Source organism: Rhinatrema bivittatum, chromosome 8 (assembly GCF_901001135.1).
Source record: "Rhinatrema bivittatum chromosome 8, aRhiBiv1.1, whole genome shotgun sequence".
Lineage (NCBI taxonomy): Eukaryota > Metazoa > Chordata > Amphibia > Gymnophiona > Rhinatrematidae > Rhinatrema > Rhinatrema bivittatum.
In genome coordinates this window covers 216733825-216749759 of record NC_042622.1, presented here as the reverse complement: position 1 = coordinate 216749759, position 15935 = coordinate 216733825, and the positions used below count along the sequence as shown (strand labels likewise).

The window sequence follows — 15935 nt, the reverse complement described above, 5'->3', positions numbered from 1 at the left end:
CATAAACTTTTCAAAACACATCTCAAAACCTGGCTTTTCATACAAGCCTTCAAGAAAGAAAATTGATGCAGGCAATTAAGCAAGGATATGCGGCATAAAGCACTGAATGCCTAATTTAATGCTCCTTACTGACTTAGTTCAACCTTTTTTAACTGTAGGCAATCTTCAGGACACATTGCTATGAAACACTCAATCCCCCAAATAAATGCCTTTTTTGTTACCGAATATTAATGGCACCACCTATGTAATGTACGACCCATATTTTTTTGATATAGGTGCCCTATTGTAAACCATTATGATGGTGAATAACTTAATGACGGTATATAAAAACTCTTAAATATAAAGAAATATAAAGAAAGGCTGAAGAGGTTAGGGCTGTTCAGCTTGGAGAAAAGACAGTTGAAGTGGGATATGATAGAGGTCTACAAAATCATGAAAGGACTTGAATGGGTAAATGTGAAATGGTTTACTCTTTTGGATAATACAAGGACTAGGGGGCACTCTATGAAGTTAGCAAATAGCACATTTAAAATAAATCAGAGAAGATTCTTTTTCACTCAATGCACAATTAAGCTCTGGAATTCATTGCCAGAGGATGTGGTTAAGGCAGTTGTATAGCTGGGTTTAAAAAAAGTTTGGATAAGTTCTTGGAGGAGAAGTTCATAAACTGCTATTAATCAATAGGGAATAGCCACTGCTTATTGTCAGCATTAGTAGCATGGGATCTATTCAATATTTGGGTACTTGCCAGGTACTTGTGACTGGATTGGGCACTGTTGGAAACATGATACTGGGCTTGAAGGACCCTTGGTCTAACCCAGTATGGCATATCTTATGTTCTTATGTAAGATAAGATTGAGGAATCAGAAGATTAAATTTAAATGTCTACCTTGTCTCTGAATTTGCATGACTCTGGATAAAATCACTTTATCTCCCGGTCTCAGTTTACCCAGTTGTAATTGATAAAATGATTGTTCCTTTTGACTCCTGGAAATTCATTCAGTCCAAGCACTAGAAATGGTGCTACTGGACCATCAACTTCTGAAGCAAATGTTTGTGTTTCTGAAATGTGCCAGTTGGAAAATGTTTGAAGTGATAATTGTTGTCATTATTTTCAGTAAAACACCCTATGTAATTTTGAATTCATTTTTAGACTTAATATATAATTGTTACCTTTCCAAGCTTTCTCTCCTTTCAGTGTTTTGAAAGCACAAGAGATCATGTGATGAATCCAGGTTACTAGCCTCCAGTGCTGAACAATAAAATCATCCCTTACAAAATCACACCTACAGAGCATCTTAACCTACTTCCTTTCAGCTGTAACACAGATTCTTCTAGGACAAGCAGGATGGTAGTCCTCACACATGGGTGACATCATTGGATGGAGCCCTGCAAGGAAAACATATGTCAGTTTCTAGAGCTTTGACTAGGTACACTGAGCATGCCCAGCATGCCCTTATACCATGCGTCCATGCGGGGTCCCTCTTCAGTCTTTTTTCTGCGGAGCTTTCGCCTCACGGCTTTTGTTATAAAATTGACTTGGAAAATTTTTTCACATATTTTCTTTTTTGGTCATTCTTCATATCTTTTTCGGCACAGGTCCCTCTCTCTCTGGTTCCCCTTAGACTTCCAGCCATGTTTTTCGGCGGTTCAGTAAATTTTATTTTACTTCCGTCCCTGTTTCTCCCCCCCCCCGTGGTGGCGGTGCCTCAGTGCCCGCTAGTGTTGGTCGCCCGCCGTCACTGCTTCTCGTTTTCGCTTCTTCAGTTCGCTTCGTCATGGCTTTGTCTGCTTTCCATTGATGCCCTCAGTCCCCGAGGACCATGTCTATTACGGATCCACATGGTATGTATCCTCTGTTTGGGGGCATTGTATGATATCCATGGTTGCCGCTTCTGCGACCAAATGACCTCGAAGGGACGTCATGCTCGCTTCAACAAGATGGAGAAGCTCTTCGGGACGAGAAAGTCTGAGCCATTGATGCCAAAGGACCTTGAAGCACAATGTCAAATAAACTTCCTGGAGCTCTGGATGATCAGGTACGCTCTATGGGCTTTCAAGGATCGGCTGTCCAACAAAATTGTCCTGATCCAAATGGTCAACCAAGTAACAATGTGGTATGTCAACAAGCAGCGGTCCAGAGCCCAGATCTGGTCCTGGGCTCTATCCCACAGGATGGTGCTCCAGGCCCTATATCTGGCTGGAATGGAGACCATGATAGCGGACAGACTGAATCGAGCTTTCAGACCCCATGAGTGGTCGCTGGACCCAGGGAGTGGTGAATCAGATGTTCCGTCTCGGGGAAACCCAGACGTGGACTTGTTTGCATCCCCTGCAACAGGAAGGTGATTCTGTTCTGCTCCCTGTACAGGTCAGACAGCAAACCAGCCTCTGACGCCTTTGCTCGCCATTGGGGCAAGGGTGTTCTATACACGTATCCTCCAATTCCTCTAGTAATGAAGACTGTCCTGAAGCTTTGAGAGGACTGAGGGGCTATGATCCTCATAGCCCCTCATTGGCTGAGACTGGTTTGCTTTCCACTCCTTTGGGAGTTGTCCTTCCGGAGACCAATCAGTCTGGGGGACATCCCCAGATCTCATCACGCAAGGTCAGGATGTTAGACCTCAAGAAACCCACCCGCTACCTCACGGAGTTGTGTTTCTCCTATTTTTTATTATTTTATATTTTATCATAATTCTATATTATGAGACTGGAGGCGTGGACGCGTGGTATAGAGCATGCTGGGCATGCTCAGTATACCTAGTCAAAGTTCTAGAAACTTTGACATATGTTTTCTGTGCTGGGCTCCATCCAATGATGTCACCCATGTGTGAGGATTAACATCCTGTTGACCTAGAACACCTGTTACAGGTAAGCAACTCTGCTTTCACACAGGACAAGCAGGATGGTAGTTCTCACATATGGGTGACATCATCAGGATGGAGCCCAATCACGGAAAACTTCTGTCAAAGTTTCCATAACTTTGACTGGCACCTACTGGGTACCCAGCATGGCACTAACCCTGCATCCAGCAGGGGTCCCCCTTCAGTCTCTTTTTTTTTTTTTTTTTTTTCTGTGTGGCTATGGAGCTCTCTAGAGATTCCTGACAGGAATTTTCCTCACAGAACCCTTGGTCTGAACCAGTATGGCATGTTCTTATGGTACGATGCCTGTATCACGGTGACGTAGTGACCAAGCCCGTGATTGTGTAACTTTATTAGAAAACGTAAAAAAAACAAAAGGGACACACAGGGTGTCCCCAGCTTCAGAACAGGGTTCCAACTGTGAAAAGGTAATAAAAAGACACTTGGCCACAAATTCAAGTAAGATTGTCAATAAAGGTTTTAGCTGCAAGGTGTGATCTTCAAAAACGTGCGTCTTGCCCCCATGCCAGATCTTGAGGCAAGCAAGAAACTGCAAAGCAAATTTCAAATTCTTCTGCAGCAGAGAGGCACATAGTGGATTAAATTCTCTGTGGCGTTCTGCAATTTTTGCGGATTAATCCCAAAAGAATCAAACTTTACTGTTCTGAAATGACATCTCCCGATGTTTATGGTAGGCTTGTAGGATTTGTTGTTTGTGCGCCCAGTTTCGAAATTTTGCTATAATAATATGGGGCTGCCAAGCCGATGTGGTCTTTCTATTTTTAGTAGACCCTGTAAGCATGAAATTCTCCCTTCAGCCATCTCTAATAGCAGGGTAACTTTGGCAAGCGAATCCTTGCGTTCTGAAATTCTGTTCAAAAATAGATTTTATGAAAAATCTTTTTATTATTATCAAGCAAGAGAACATCAGTCAACAGTAGCTGAGCAGGACAACTCCAAGAATTATATAGATACATTACAATAAGTCAGAACTAATACATACAGAGAACAGCAAAGCCACTAGTCTGCAATGCTCTCCCACCTGGTATAACACCCTCCCTCTCCACCTTGATATAATAAAATAGAGGTAATCAATCTAACTGCAGAGAATTGACTTTTTGTCTTATGTAACAAGTTGTTTTTCAAGAGTCTACATTTTTACTGCATGAAATTTTAAGCATGAAATTCTCCCTTCAGCCATCTCTAACCATGGCAAGTGACTTCTGAAATTTTGTTCTGAAATAGATTTTAATCTGGTGACCAGAGCCTCAATCACTGCACCGGTCTCTTTTAATGTCAAGAGTATCCATAGCTTGCATGTTCAAAGAGGATTCACTCTGGTTTTTCAGAATCGGTGGCCATTTTTTCGGAGGTTCCTTTCGGCTTTTTCTCTCATTTTTCAACCTTTTATAGGCATATTTACCTGAGATTTATGCATGTACGTCCTCCGCTGTAGCTGCCCAAATTAAGCTGTTTGAGTTCAGATGCCGCCAGATTTAATCAATGTATGGGGGATGGTGTCTGGAGCCCTCACCAGCAAGTCTGATCCGGCTTACCACATCACATGGCCTCCAAGTGTGATTTCCTTAAGGAAGGGATGTCCAATAAATTTTTCCAGTGAGATCTCAACAGCTGCGAAGGTGAATACAACTTTAGCACTGAGCATAGACAGGCAGGAGCCTTTGCATTGATTTAAAAGCTAATGTTAAAATCTTGAATCCAATAAGCCAAAAAACTGGCAAACAGCGCAAAATGCTAAGGGCCAGATATTCGTACCTACGAGCAGGCGTAGATTTGTGCGCGCAACCAGGCGGGCACAAATCTACGCCCGATTTTACAACATGCGTGCGCAGCCGCAAGCATGTTATAAAATCCGTGGTCAGCGCGCGCAAGGCAGTGCACCTTGCGCGCGCCGAGCCCCCTAGGGGAGCCCCGATGGCTTTCCCCGTTCCCTCCAAAGCAGCTCCGAAATCGGAGCAGCCCCAGAGGGAACTTTTCTTCCGCCCCCTCCCCCCCCCCCCCCCCCTTACCTTTATCCTATAAGTTGCGCCTGCTTCCGGACAGGCGTAGGTTGTGTGCAAGCCAAAGGCCGGCCTGCGATCCCGGGCACAGCGGCAAATGGCCCCGCTCCCGGACCTCCCCGCTCATGCCCCGCCCTTTTTTTCAAGCCCCGGGACATATGTGCGTCCCAGGGCTTGCGCACGTCGCCGGGCCTATGCAAAATAGACTCGGCACGCGCAGGAGCAGCTTTTCGGGGTACGTGCGTAACCCTTTTTTAAAATCCGCCCCTAGGTTTTGATGAGAAATGTGATCCCTCTGATGCGCTCCTGCAAGCATGCGTCCATCTGCACTCCTTACAATGCTTTTAAAACTGAGGCTAACAGCCTCATATTGCAGTAATCAAACATGGATAAGGTTCTTCCCCCTAGAATCCCAGAAGGAGTTCTAATAAGCAACCCCTTCAGCAGCAAATATTGAAAAGCTGGCTATTGATTGCACTGTAGGTCACTTCCAGCTCTCTAGTTGACCTAAATTTGCCTTAATCAAATTGTCGCATGGTATATAAATTCCTTACTTTGCCCAATATGGGAAGTTACATCTTGTAAATGCAGTGAAAGATCTTTATCCCACAAGTAACAGTGAGAGAACAGAAGAGAGAGCTGTGGTTCATACATTTTTCCAAGTATCGGGCCGATGCAGTAAAGTGCGCTCAGGCTGAGCGCACTGTTAGCCCGCATTTGGCCACGTGTTTTCCACGCGCTATTTTTACTCCTTATACAGTAAGGAAAACGCACGGCCAACCCCCCCGAAACTAATAGCGCCCGCAACATGCAAATGCATGTTGATGGGCCTATTAGTTAGTCCCTCGCGATACAGAAAGTAAAATGTACAGTGAAGCTGCACATTTTACTTCCAGAAATTAACTCATGCCCAAAGGCAGAATTAATTCAGACTGCACCGAGCAAGTGTACAGAAAAGCAGAAAAAACTGCTTTTCTGTGCACCCTCTGACTTAATATCATAGCGATATTGTCAGAGACCCCAAAAATAAAAAAAAAAATTAAAAATCTGCCTGTGGGTTGGAAGACGGACGTTCAATTTTGCCGGCGTCAGTTTTCCGAACCCATGGCTGTCAGCGGGTTTGAGAACTGGCGCCAGTAAAATTGAGCGTCGGCTTCAAACCCACTGACAGTCGCCGCTTCTGTCAAAAAGGAGGCGCTAGGGACGGGCTAGTGTCCCTAGCACCTCCTTTTACCACGGGCCCTCATTTACATATTTTTTTTCAGAATCGCGCGCCCAGGAGAGTGGCCGCTCGCCGGCTCTCCCACGGGTTTTTCTGTATTGGCCCGTATGTAATCTAGCCCCAGTAAAGGGGCATTGTCCTAAGGTGTTAACAGTTGCTTTCAGTATTATCAAAGGAAATAAGTGAAACCCGTTGTCCTGAGCCCATTCTTTTTCTATACCAACCCAGTGTGGGGTTTTTTTTCTGCCTTACTATGCCATGCAGTGACAATCTTTAGGTAAACTGCTACTTGGTATTGATGAAAATTGGGAAATCCTAGCCCATCCCTCCCCCATTTCTCGAGAAGCATTCTGTACAATGCTTGGCCTTGTTTTCTAGCCATATATTTCTTAGTATTCTTATACCTATGGAATTGCGTGGGAAGCATTTGAAATGAGGGAGGAGAAGGTGCAAAAGAGATTCTGGGAGGAAGGAGGCATAATGGAAACTTTCTAAGACTGGCATGGACCTGCTGAGCCAGCAGATGGGGCTGTATTCAGCATGGTCCAAATGTGCAAGAGAACAACACAAAGAATTAGCGGGTAAGAGACATGCCTTTGGTTTGGACTGTGACTCTATGGTAGTCTGTCTGTTTTCAGAAAGAGCTTTTAAGGGTACAGCAAGAGATTTCTAAATTAAAATCATTTGCCAGTGACATCAGTTATGAAACCTGTTATTTCAGTAAAATTTCTTAAACTATTTTAAAAATGTTGGAAGTTGGGAAAATAAATGGTTTGCAGTGAAAGGGTACCCAAGGGACTGCAGGCTTTGGATGGTGTATAAGTGAATTGCACTTGTAAAAGGGTGGAATCCATTTAAATGATAGGGACAAGCCAGCATAAGCACCGTTCTAGAATATCTGGCTGGTCTTTTTTTTTTTCTGTCTTGGTAGTTTCCTCCTCCTCCTTTGAATGCCCAGCTCAGTTGGATCCAGGGCTGGGATCTTGGTGATATGAGCCTTCATTTTGAACTGCCCTGGGATTTTCACTGTATTTTATAATCCCTTTTCAACACAGTTAATCTGGGCCTTGCTGGAGGTCATGCACCATACTCTTCTGAAACTCTGCAATAATCAATAGACACTCTGGAGCAATGATTATAACTCCTTCCCTCCTTTGAAAATTACCTCAGTTTTCATGCAAATGTTTTGTCCTCTTTCTTTGCTAATATGTCATTTGCAATAAACTTATGAGAGCAATTTTTATGGGTAATATTGGAGGCTGGAAAAATGTGCCCTCCCCCTCTGCGGATAAAAGTATCCATCCAAGTTTCACAATGTGGGTACCTTTGTCCGTGCTGCACAGGGGTGGGGGAAGCAGCATAGGAGGGTGGAACTGGCAAAGAGGGGATTACATTTTGAATTCCCTATGCTTGCTTTATGGTGCAAATTTTCCACTCGCATTGCCACCGGCCTCAGAAGGTTCAAAGGGAGACTCTGCTTACAGGTCCACTGGTGCCTTTATACCCTGCAGACATTTTACAAAACAGCCCAAAGAGCTCCACTGAACGGTGTCCCACTCACCAGAAAGGTTTCAGATCAAGAAGTTCAAAGTACTGAGTTTGTATGTGTTTGGAGCGATCCCGATCTTTCCAACTATAAAGATTCTCAGTTTTCCTTTTTACTTTGCAGGTTTCCAAAGCAGCAGCCGATCTAATGAATTACTGTGAGCAGCATGCAAAAAATGACCCTCTACTGGTTGGAGTACCTGCTTCAGAGAATCCTTTTAAGGACAAAAAGCCCTGTATCATCCTATAGCTCCGCTCTTGTCAGCAGCACTGCTGTTCCGTATCGGTTCAATACATCTTGAGTCTCCATGTGGAGGATTAAAACGCTAAATGGTCTAAAATAGAATTTAAATTAAATTTGATTAAAAAAAAAAACAATTTGCGTGTTTCAGAAGGTTTAAACTGTCGAATGAAGAGCAGTTTATAAAATCTTAGGAGAGGGATCATGATTTAAATTAATAAAGGATGGGAGCATTTTTCATATTGATATTTGGATCATGGCTTAAACTAAACTTTGTTAAACTGTAACTTCTTTGTGTGTCTGCTTTAAAGGAGGACGTTATGGAGTACATTTATGAAGGATAAGGACACAGTGGGTGGGTTTAAGATCAGGTACAGTATTTCTGATGAGCTTTGCAGCATCAGCAGCTAATTTTGGTCTTCATTTCTTGAACAGATATAGTAACACGTCAGAGGGTATGTGAGGAGGAGGGTGCTTTTTAATATTTATTCCTTTGCTCCTCTTTGTTTTTCATTCATATGCACTGCTTAGTTGAGATATAGGGAGCTTTTCAGTATTTGATGACTGTATTGTAATTTATCATAATCTCTTGAAATACATAAACTTTGCCATGTGTCATCACATGCACATACAATGGTATTTGTAAGAATCCAGCCTAAGACACCCATTATAGAGATTACATTTTAGCTATTTCAGTCTTATCAATATATTGTACTGTGGAATTTTGATTATTTTTTAAGCACAGAGAAATGTTGGCAATTTGGGAATGCAAAGCTTTTTGTACCTCTTTTCTTGGGTTTTGATTCTGTGCTTTGTCACCACTATTTACCAAGCAGAATCACAGCAAAGACGATTTTAGGTTCCTTATAGAAATCTTTTACAGTTTTAAATCTAAAATTTCCGAGACTGTTGGTTTAAAATATGAGGCCAGATATTGATTAGTACATATTTTTCTCTATACTGTATAGTGTAAAATCATGTAAAAATACATTGTTTTAGGTAGAAAATTTTCGATAATTGAATTCTATTCCTTGGACCCCCTTCTATTCAGGAAAATGTGAGATTAAGAGAAATCAGTTGGTCACTGTCCATTTGACCACTTCTCATTTTACCATACACACAGTACAAACTGACGCCCGAGATACAGGGAAAAAGGGGTGCAGTGAGGTGAGAGAACCACAGGCTGCAGCTCACATACACAAGTATGTAGCTTGTCAGAACCTGGCCAGCATCTCTAGGTGCTGGGTCCCTGCAATATGGCCTGGTCTAGGCTTGTGAGAAAGGGACCAGCATTCAGGAAGCAAAGCAAACTATTTTCAACCAAGCATTCCAGTAACATCAGTTTACCTGTTTCCTGTACCTTTATAAGTCAGCTGGGCTTTGAACAAATCCTCCACCAGTAAAACATGGCATTCCTTTACCAGGCATGGGATATGAAAGAGGATGATCTATGCCAACAGTTATAACCAACTGTCTGGGAGAAAGCTGGAGTGAGAGAGGAAAGCAGCAGAACTCACATCACACATGCATGTTGTACATTAATATTTACATAAAAAATGTACAATCTCTTTGAGATCTCACAAGTAAATTACAATCCCATAATGGTGAACCATATAGAGGGAAGCTTGTGTGCTATTGTGTTTTGCGCTCGTTTTTTTCCTAACATAGACTCCTGAGCTTGTTAAAAATGTTAGCAAATCCCTATATTTCCATCTCCTCTTGCTTTATGGTTTCTAGCCTTCTTGTAGATAGTCAATAGATTTCTTTCTCATCTCATTTAAAGGTCAGTTTTCAAAAGGTTTAGATGCCAACCTTTAGGAATTCAGCACCTAAATCAGCCTTTTTGAAAACTTACTAGGGCTGAGCACCTAATTTACATTCCTATAAAGTGGGCAGCTATGGGGAGGATGAGGGATTAGGGCAGGGAAGAACAATTTGGAACGTAACACCAATTTTTTAGCACTAGACATCTAACTTAGGGACCTAAAACTAGATAAATAATTTCAGACCTAAATCTAGGGATATGTTTAGCCACCCATCATAGCTAACTAAATGAAGCACTGAGCATATTTTTGAAAATTGACCCCCAAGTAGTTGCAAGGTTTCTTTTTTTTTTTTCAATTTAATAGGCTTTAGGCTTCCATCTCTGCGTGCATGATGGTCACTAGGCAGCCTTCTTTTCAATTAATTTAGTCCTTATCTCAGTAAGTGGTTACTAAATTTCTTCCATTTCTAGGTGCTGGTCCCTTTCATTTTGTTTTTAGTGCTTAGTGGGAAACATTTTCTGAAAATACTGAAAAAATAATTTAAAATGTATTTTTCCCTTTTGGCTACTGCATTTACACACTAGGAAAAAGTATTGTGGTTGCCATGTTAGTCTAATTGAATAAGTAGAAACAAGGATCAACAGACAAGTTGCAGGTGAGATCTTTTTATCGCACTAATTCATTATATTTGTAACTTCATTTTCCAGAGCTTTTCTGACCTTCACTGACTCCGTGAAGGGAGCCAAGTTCTCAAAAACTAGTCACATATGTATTGAGTTATTTACAAAATAAAGCCCCTTGAGCCACCCGGGCCAAAAATGCACTGTGAAGATTCAGTGGGATAAGCAGAACCCAATATGAGAACAGAAATAGTAGAGCAAATAAAGGCAGGTGCTAGCACTGTCCAGTGAAGTACATGTGGATAAGTCTCCTGCATTACTACATGATAATGCAATTTAAAAATGCTTTCAGACACATTTAGCTGCTTTGAATAGCAAGAAATAATCTTCATCCTCCCCCTCTCTTCATTTTATGTGAATAGATTGCTCATGTCTTTTCTCGGAGTCCTCTGTCACTTGGTACACATCTCTGCTTTTATTTGCTTCTGTAACAAATTCTTAAAACCAGAGTTTTTAAAAGTACCAGGGAGAATGCAATAATACAGCATATTTAGAAACCATGGGTTCAATAACTCTATTCTACTTTGCTTTATCAGATGGCTTGACTTTAAAACAAATATAAGCATTCATCATATTAACATATCAAATTTGAATTGTCTGCAGTAGTTTAACTTCTGAATTTCAAGGGATCCTGGACAAATTGTTGGGCTAAAAGATACATTTCTTTGTAATAGTTATGGCTCTAAAGCAAGAAAATGTAATACAAGATTACAAAGAAAACACAAGACCAATGCCCTGAAGGGTAGCTTGCAGGCTAAGGTCATTTAGCGTGCACAAAACACAGTGTGCTATTCATAAGCATCTTAGCATGCACACTAAAAGGGGGGTCAGAAGATGTTAGCAAGTACATACTAAATTATCATGCAAACAAAGGAACACTATATTCCTAAGCCTGTAATAGGTGCCTGGAAAATACTGTGGCATACTCTCCTCTACCCACTATTTAATGCCTAAAATGTACTACCCACCTTGGACTAAGTGTTAACTTTTCAGTGTGCATGCTACTAAAAGGATTCAGCTAGCAGCAGGCATTGAGGCAAAAGATGGCACTGTAAACGTTTTATCCTGGAGCTAGAACATGTATGTGCTGGCCATTACAGTGCTTAGTCTGTCCAAAGACGACAGCACGTGTTGGGAGACCTTTAGCTGGAACAGCTGTCAACATGCCATTGCTGTGCCAACACTAGATGCTTTTACAGGGGGAAATGCTCATATGCCAGTGTCCTCCTGGCTCAGGGCTGGTAGGTTGCCCTCCCTGGTATTGATGGAACGGATGTTCTAGGTGTAGCTGAAACATCTTCTGATGCCAGGCCCTAGCAGACATCTGGGGCACATGGTTTGGTTCTTCCATTCTTTTCTCCTGGGGTCCAGATATTCTGCTTCTGACTTTTTTGTTTTTAATACAGATCTGCAGTAAGGAGGCTGCGCATGCTCCGATTAGCACGTATCTGCTGTTTTTGTCACTCAAGCTATTTAGCACTTAGAAGCTATAGGGTTGATGGGTTAACGTGCTCGCTAATAGTGCCCTTGTAGTATTAACACTATTTTTCTTTTAGCAGGTGCACTAAAAAATTGAGGTCATTGCCTGCTAATTTGATATTTTTGTGTGTATAATTAAATTTTTAATGACGCACATGCTAAATATTATAGCAAGTTTAGTGCAGAGTTTCTTATATAGAAAGAATTACCCACTTTACAAGGCAGTTTCAATTCCAATATGAAGTAACTACCTGCACACACAAGATTTTACATAACCAAAGGGGGAAAGGGTGCTAGGGAGAGGGGGAAAGGTGCTGCCTTCGGCTTAGATATACAGTTCTTTATAAAATCTCAGTTTTATAACCGTTAAATAAGGTACAAACAGAATATTATCTTCCCTAAAACAAATACATACACAAAACCCCACTCCCCCAGTACTATTTGTCTTCTCTTTCTCTTATTCTTCTCCTGTTTTGCAGTCCCCATAAACTTTAGACGGTTGCTGAGAAACGTAAAACTTTGTATGCTAATCTTTATTTAGCCATTGTGATCTGTTCTCACCCATTTCGCTACCACCTTTACCATCCTCAGCAAGATAACCAGTGAGAAGGAAGGAAGCCTAAACATCTTCCTCCTTTTTCTTTATCTTCAAGAATAATCCATTTTTATACTGTAGATAATACAAGCTGTATTTACAGTATATGTAGGTTACATTCTTCCTTTATTGTTGGTGTAGTTGCCAAAAACTGAATAAAATACAGCACTTTACAAGCACTCTGTAGCCTGAGGAGGAGCATTGTACACTTTATGTTCCTGCCAATAGCAAAGAAATTAATCCTGGCTCTGTTTTTCCACAATTGTTATCAGATCTGTGGTAATGTATTGTGGCAGGGATAGGAAATGTTAACTTACTCTAAATGCCAAGTAGAAGGATTTTACACCCAGCCTTGTGTGCCACCGTGTATCTGCTCAGGAAATATTTCTGTGAGTTTCTTCACTTACCACATTGTTGTTCTATAGCAGAAATCCTTTAAAGTCAGTTACATTGTAACAAGATATTTTGATACTTTTAATACCGAAGTGTACAACACGCAGATTGCCAGGATGTCTTGTGAGGCCCACAGCAACTCAGGTGCAACAGAAATTCAACTGTAGGACAGAGCATCTCAGAGGAAAGTGCTTTGCTTTCCTGCTTTGCTGCTCTTCCCCCCCCCCCCCATGACCTTCAGGATTTAGCATAGGAGAAGGGAAGTCAATAGGGAGCAGGAACAGAGTTCAGGAGCCAGAGGTATTCTTAGTTTCCTTTGTAGCTGTGCATTTTAAATCAGCTCTGAGAGTAAAAGAGAGAGAGCAAAGCAGGCAAAGGAGAGAGAAAGACCAAACCGAGGTTACTGGGCAGAAATGAGCAAAGTGGGGAAGTGGACGGGACAGAGTAAAAGGGTTGAATGTCAGAGAGCACTGCTGCAAAGATGAGGAGCTGTGACCCCAGGGCTCTGTACACAGGAAGGAAGAAGAGGGATACAGCCAGACCTTGTGATAGATAGCTAAGAGGAAAGAATAGGGGTGGGGACGGAGGACGTCAGCATTTACTGATACACATGGAGGTGCCAGAAATCACGGTGCAGGTGCCAATGATTCTTTCCCAACGATTGGTTTCATTAAGGTGGGTCACTTCCTGTTTTCTTCTGCAGACCTTGGTGGCAGCTACTTGCACACTATTTCTCGTTAGGAGGCTTAATCCTCTTCAGCCACGGTTAGAACCCAGTTTTGTAGCCTTTGGGGGTCAGGTGGCAGGGCATTAACACTCCTCCCGCCACCTCCGCATATTGTGCAAGTTCTACGGTCTTAGACCAAAGGCCATAGCGCAGACCTTACGTTTGATCTTCAACAGGAGTTTGAGAAACACAAAATTAAAGCTAGTTTTGCAGATTAACTTCTGACCAGCATTTTGATGAGGAAAAGAAGTTGCTTCCAAGCGCAGGGCCACTGTTGAGTGATAGGGACTTGAAGAGATATAAAGAGTTTGATTTAACCACTATTTTAATTGATCTGTAATTTTTTGCAATCTGACTCCGCCTCCTTAGAAAATACTTACAAAGTCAATGACCTTAAAACAAAATCCTGTGTATTGTATAAAGTATGTGTGCTATCAGACGCCCTATTTTGCCAAACTTCTAATGTATTGTTGCCAAACACAAATTTTGTAGATCTTTATTTTGATAGTGATCTCAGTGTATATACTGTCAGTTCTCACATTTTTATTTGAGATTTATTTCCAGTGTATCATACACCATTTCCTTGCACAGTGTTTACTATTTTGTGGAACTGTTACAAAGTGTATTAATAGCAGAATAAAATATCACTTTTCATTTTAATTAGTGTCTTACCTTCTGTCTGTGTCCACCAGGCACTTATGTATGACTGATTTTGCTTGATACTTGTAAACTGTATCTTAACTGTAAGTTTCTGTATTTCATGCAGATGAGTTTTCCTTGGCATTCCCTTTTGAATTTGTCATGCACCTCCCTTAATTGATACCATTGAAACCCTCACTATTATACTGGTTTCTTTATTTTTCATTTGTGTAGCCCTTTTCTCCATCTTGTTTTTATGCTGAACCCTGTAGACCTTTCTTTGATCTGGAGATTCATTCACCTCATTTAGAGACTGATGCAATAAGGTGCGCTCAGCACTGATCGCAGTTGAGCCCTTCGTTCTGCGCACTTTTTTTGTGTTCAGTCTTTACTACCAATGCAATAAGGAGTTTTGTGCCCAACCTACAGGCCAATACAGAATGGTGTGCTCAGTTAAGCACACCGATAAGCCCCTGTTTGGCCGCGTGTTTTACACGCTCTATTATTACTCCTTATATTGTAAGGGGTAATAGTGTGTGTAAAACACGCGACCAACCACGCGAAACTAATAGTGCTCATCACAAGCAAATGCATGTTGATGAGCCTATAGTTATTACCCCGGAATACTGAAAGTAAAATGTGCAGCCAAGCCACATATTTTACTCTCTGAAATTAACGCCTGCCCTTAACCTTAGAAAGCACCGGGAAAGTGTACAGAAAAGCAGAAAAAACTGCTTTTCTGTACACCCTCAGACTTAATATCATGGCAATATTAAGTTGGAGGCACCAAAAATAAAAAAATAAAAATAAAAATCTGCCTGCCAGTCGGCGGGTTCGAAAACAGATGCTCAATTTTGCCGGCGTCCATTTTCCGAACCTGTGGCTGTCAGCAGGTTCGAGAACAGACGCCAGCAAAATATAGTGTCGGTTATCAGACCCGCCGTCAGCCGCCGCTTCTGCTAATAAGGAGGCACGAGGGACACGCTATTGTCCCTAGCGCGTCCTTATTAGCACGACACCTAATTTAAATAGAGAATTGTGCGCCCAGAAGTGCCTGGGCGCATGTCGGGAGAGCGGGCGCTCAACTCGGAGCACCGGCTCTACCGCATGTTTACTGAATCGGCCTGAATGTGCCTTTCTGTTAGCACCCACACATGGAAATTCCATGCTAATGATGGTATTTACTATTACCCCCCAATGCAGAGATGTGCACTGGTTTACCTGGTGTTTTTTCTTAGCACTGGAAACTTAATTTCTAGTGTGAGGTGAAGTTTCCAGGGCTAATGTTAGTCTTTCGGAAGCTGGCATTCCATAACTGGTCCCAACTGATATCCTCCAGCTGTATCTCGAGTTCCTCATTCCATTTTAAGATTAAGGAATGAACCCTATTTAAGTTAACAAAACTCTCTAGCATTGTGGTACAATAAAATGATTCTACTTTTTTTTTTTTTGGGGGGGGGGGGGTTGTGATCTATTAGTACATAACATCTGGTTTCCTAAGAGAAATTATTCTATTGGGTTTTTTTGTGATCTATTAGTGCATAATAATATTTGGTTTCCTAAGGGACCAATCTTTGTTCTGAATACTCATAAGAAAATCCTGCAGCTGTTTCTGCAGGAATGGCACACTTTTTAACTAAATCTTCAAATGTGTTTATGCTATCACTGGAGCATAACTGCTGCACAAACACCAGCCCTCATTCCTCCCAACATTGTAAGTGAGAGGAAAATAAACCAATAACTGTCTGGGTTTCCCCAAATAT

The 15935-nt window shown here is 41.7% G+C and overlaps 1 protein-coding gene across 5 annotated transcripts in view; it reads left to right on the top strand.

The window, feature by feature from the left end:
- The window catches only part of GNG7 (G protein subunit gamma 7), a 171897-nt gene extending 157704 nt beyond the window's left edge, over positions 1–14193 (top strand). For all 5 annotated transcript variants that reach the window (XM_029613161.1, XM_029613162.1, XM_029613158.1 and 2 more), the window contains one exon: positions 7777–14193. In XM_029613161.1, coding sequence (XP_029469021.1) covers positions 7777–7902 — 126 coding nt within the window. In that variant the 3' untranslated portion in view covers positions 7903–14193. The remainder of the gene's footprint in view (positions 1–7776) is intronic.
- Positions 14194–15935: the final 1742 nt, after the last annotated feature.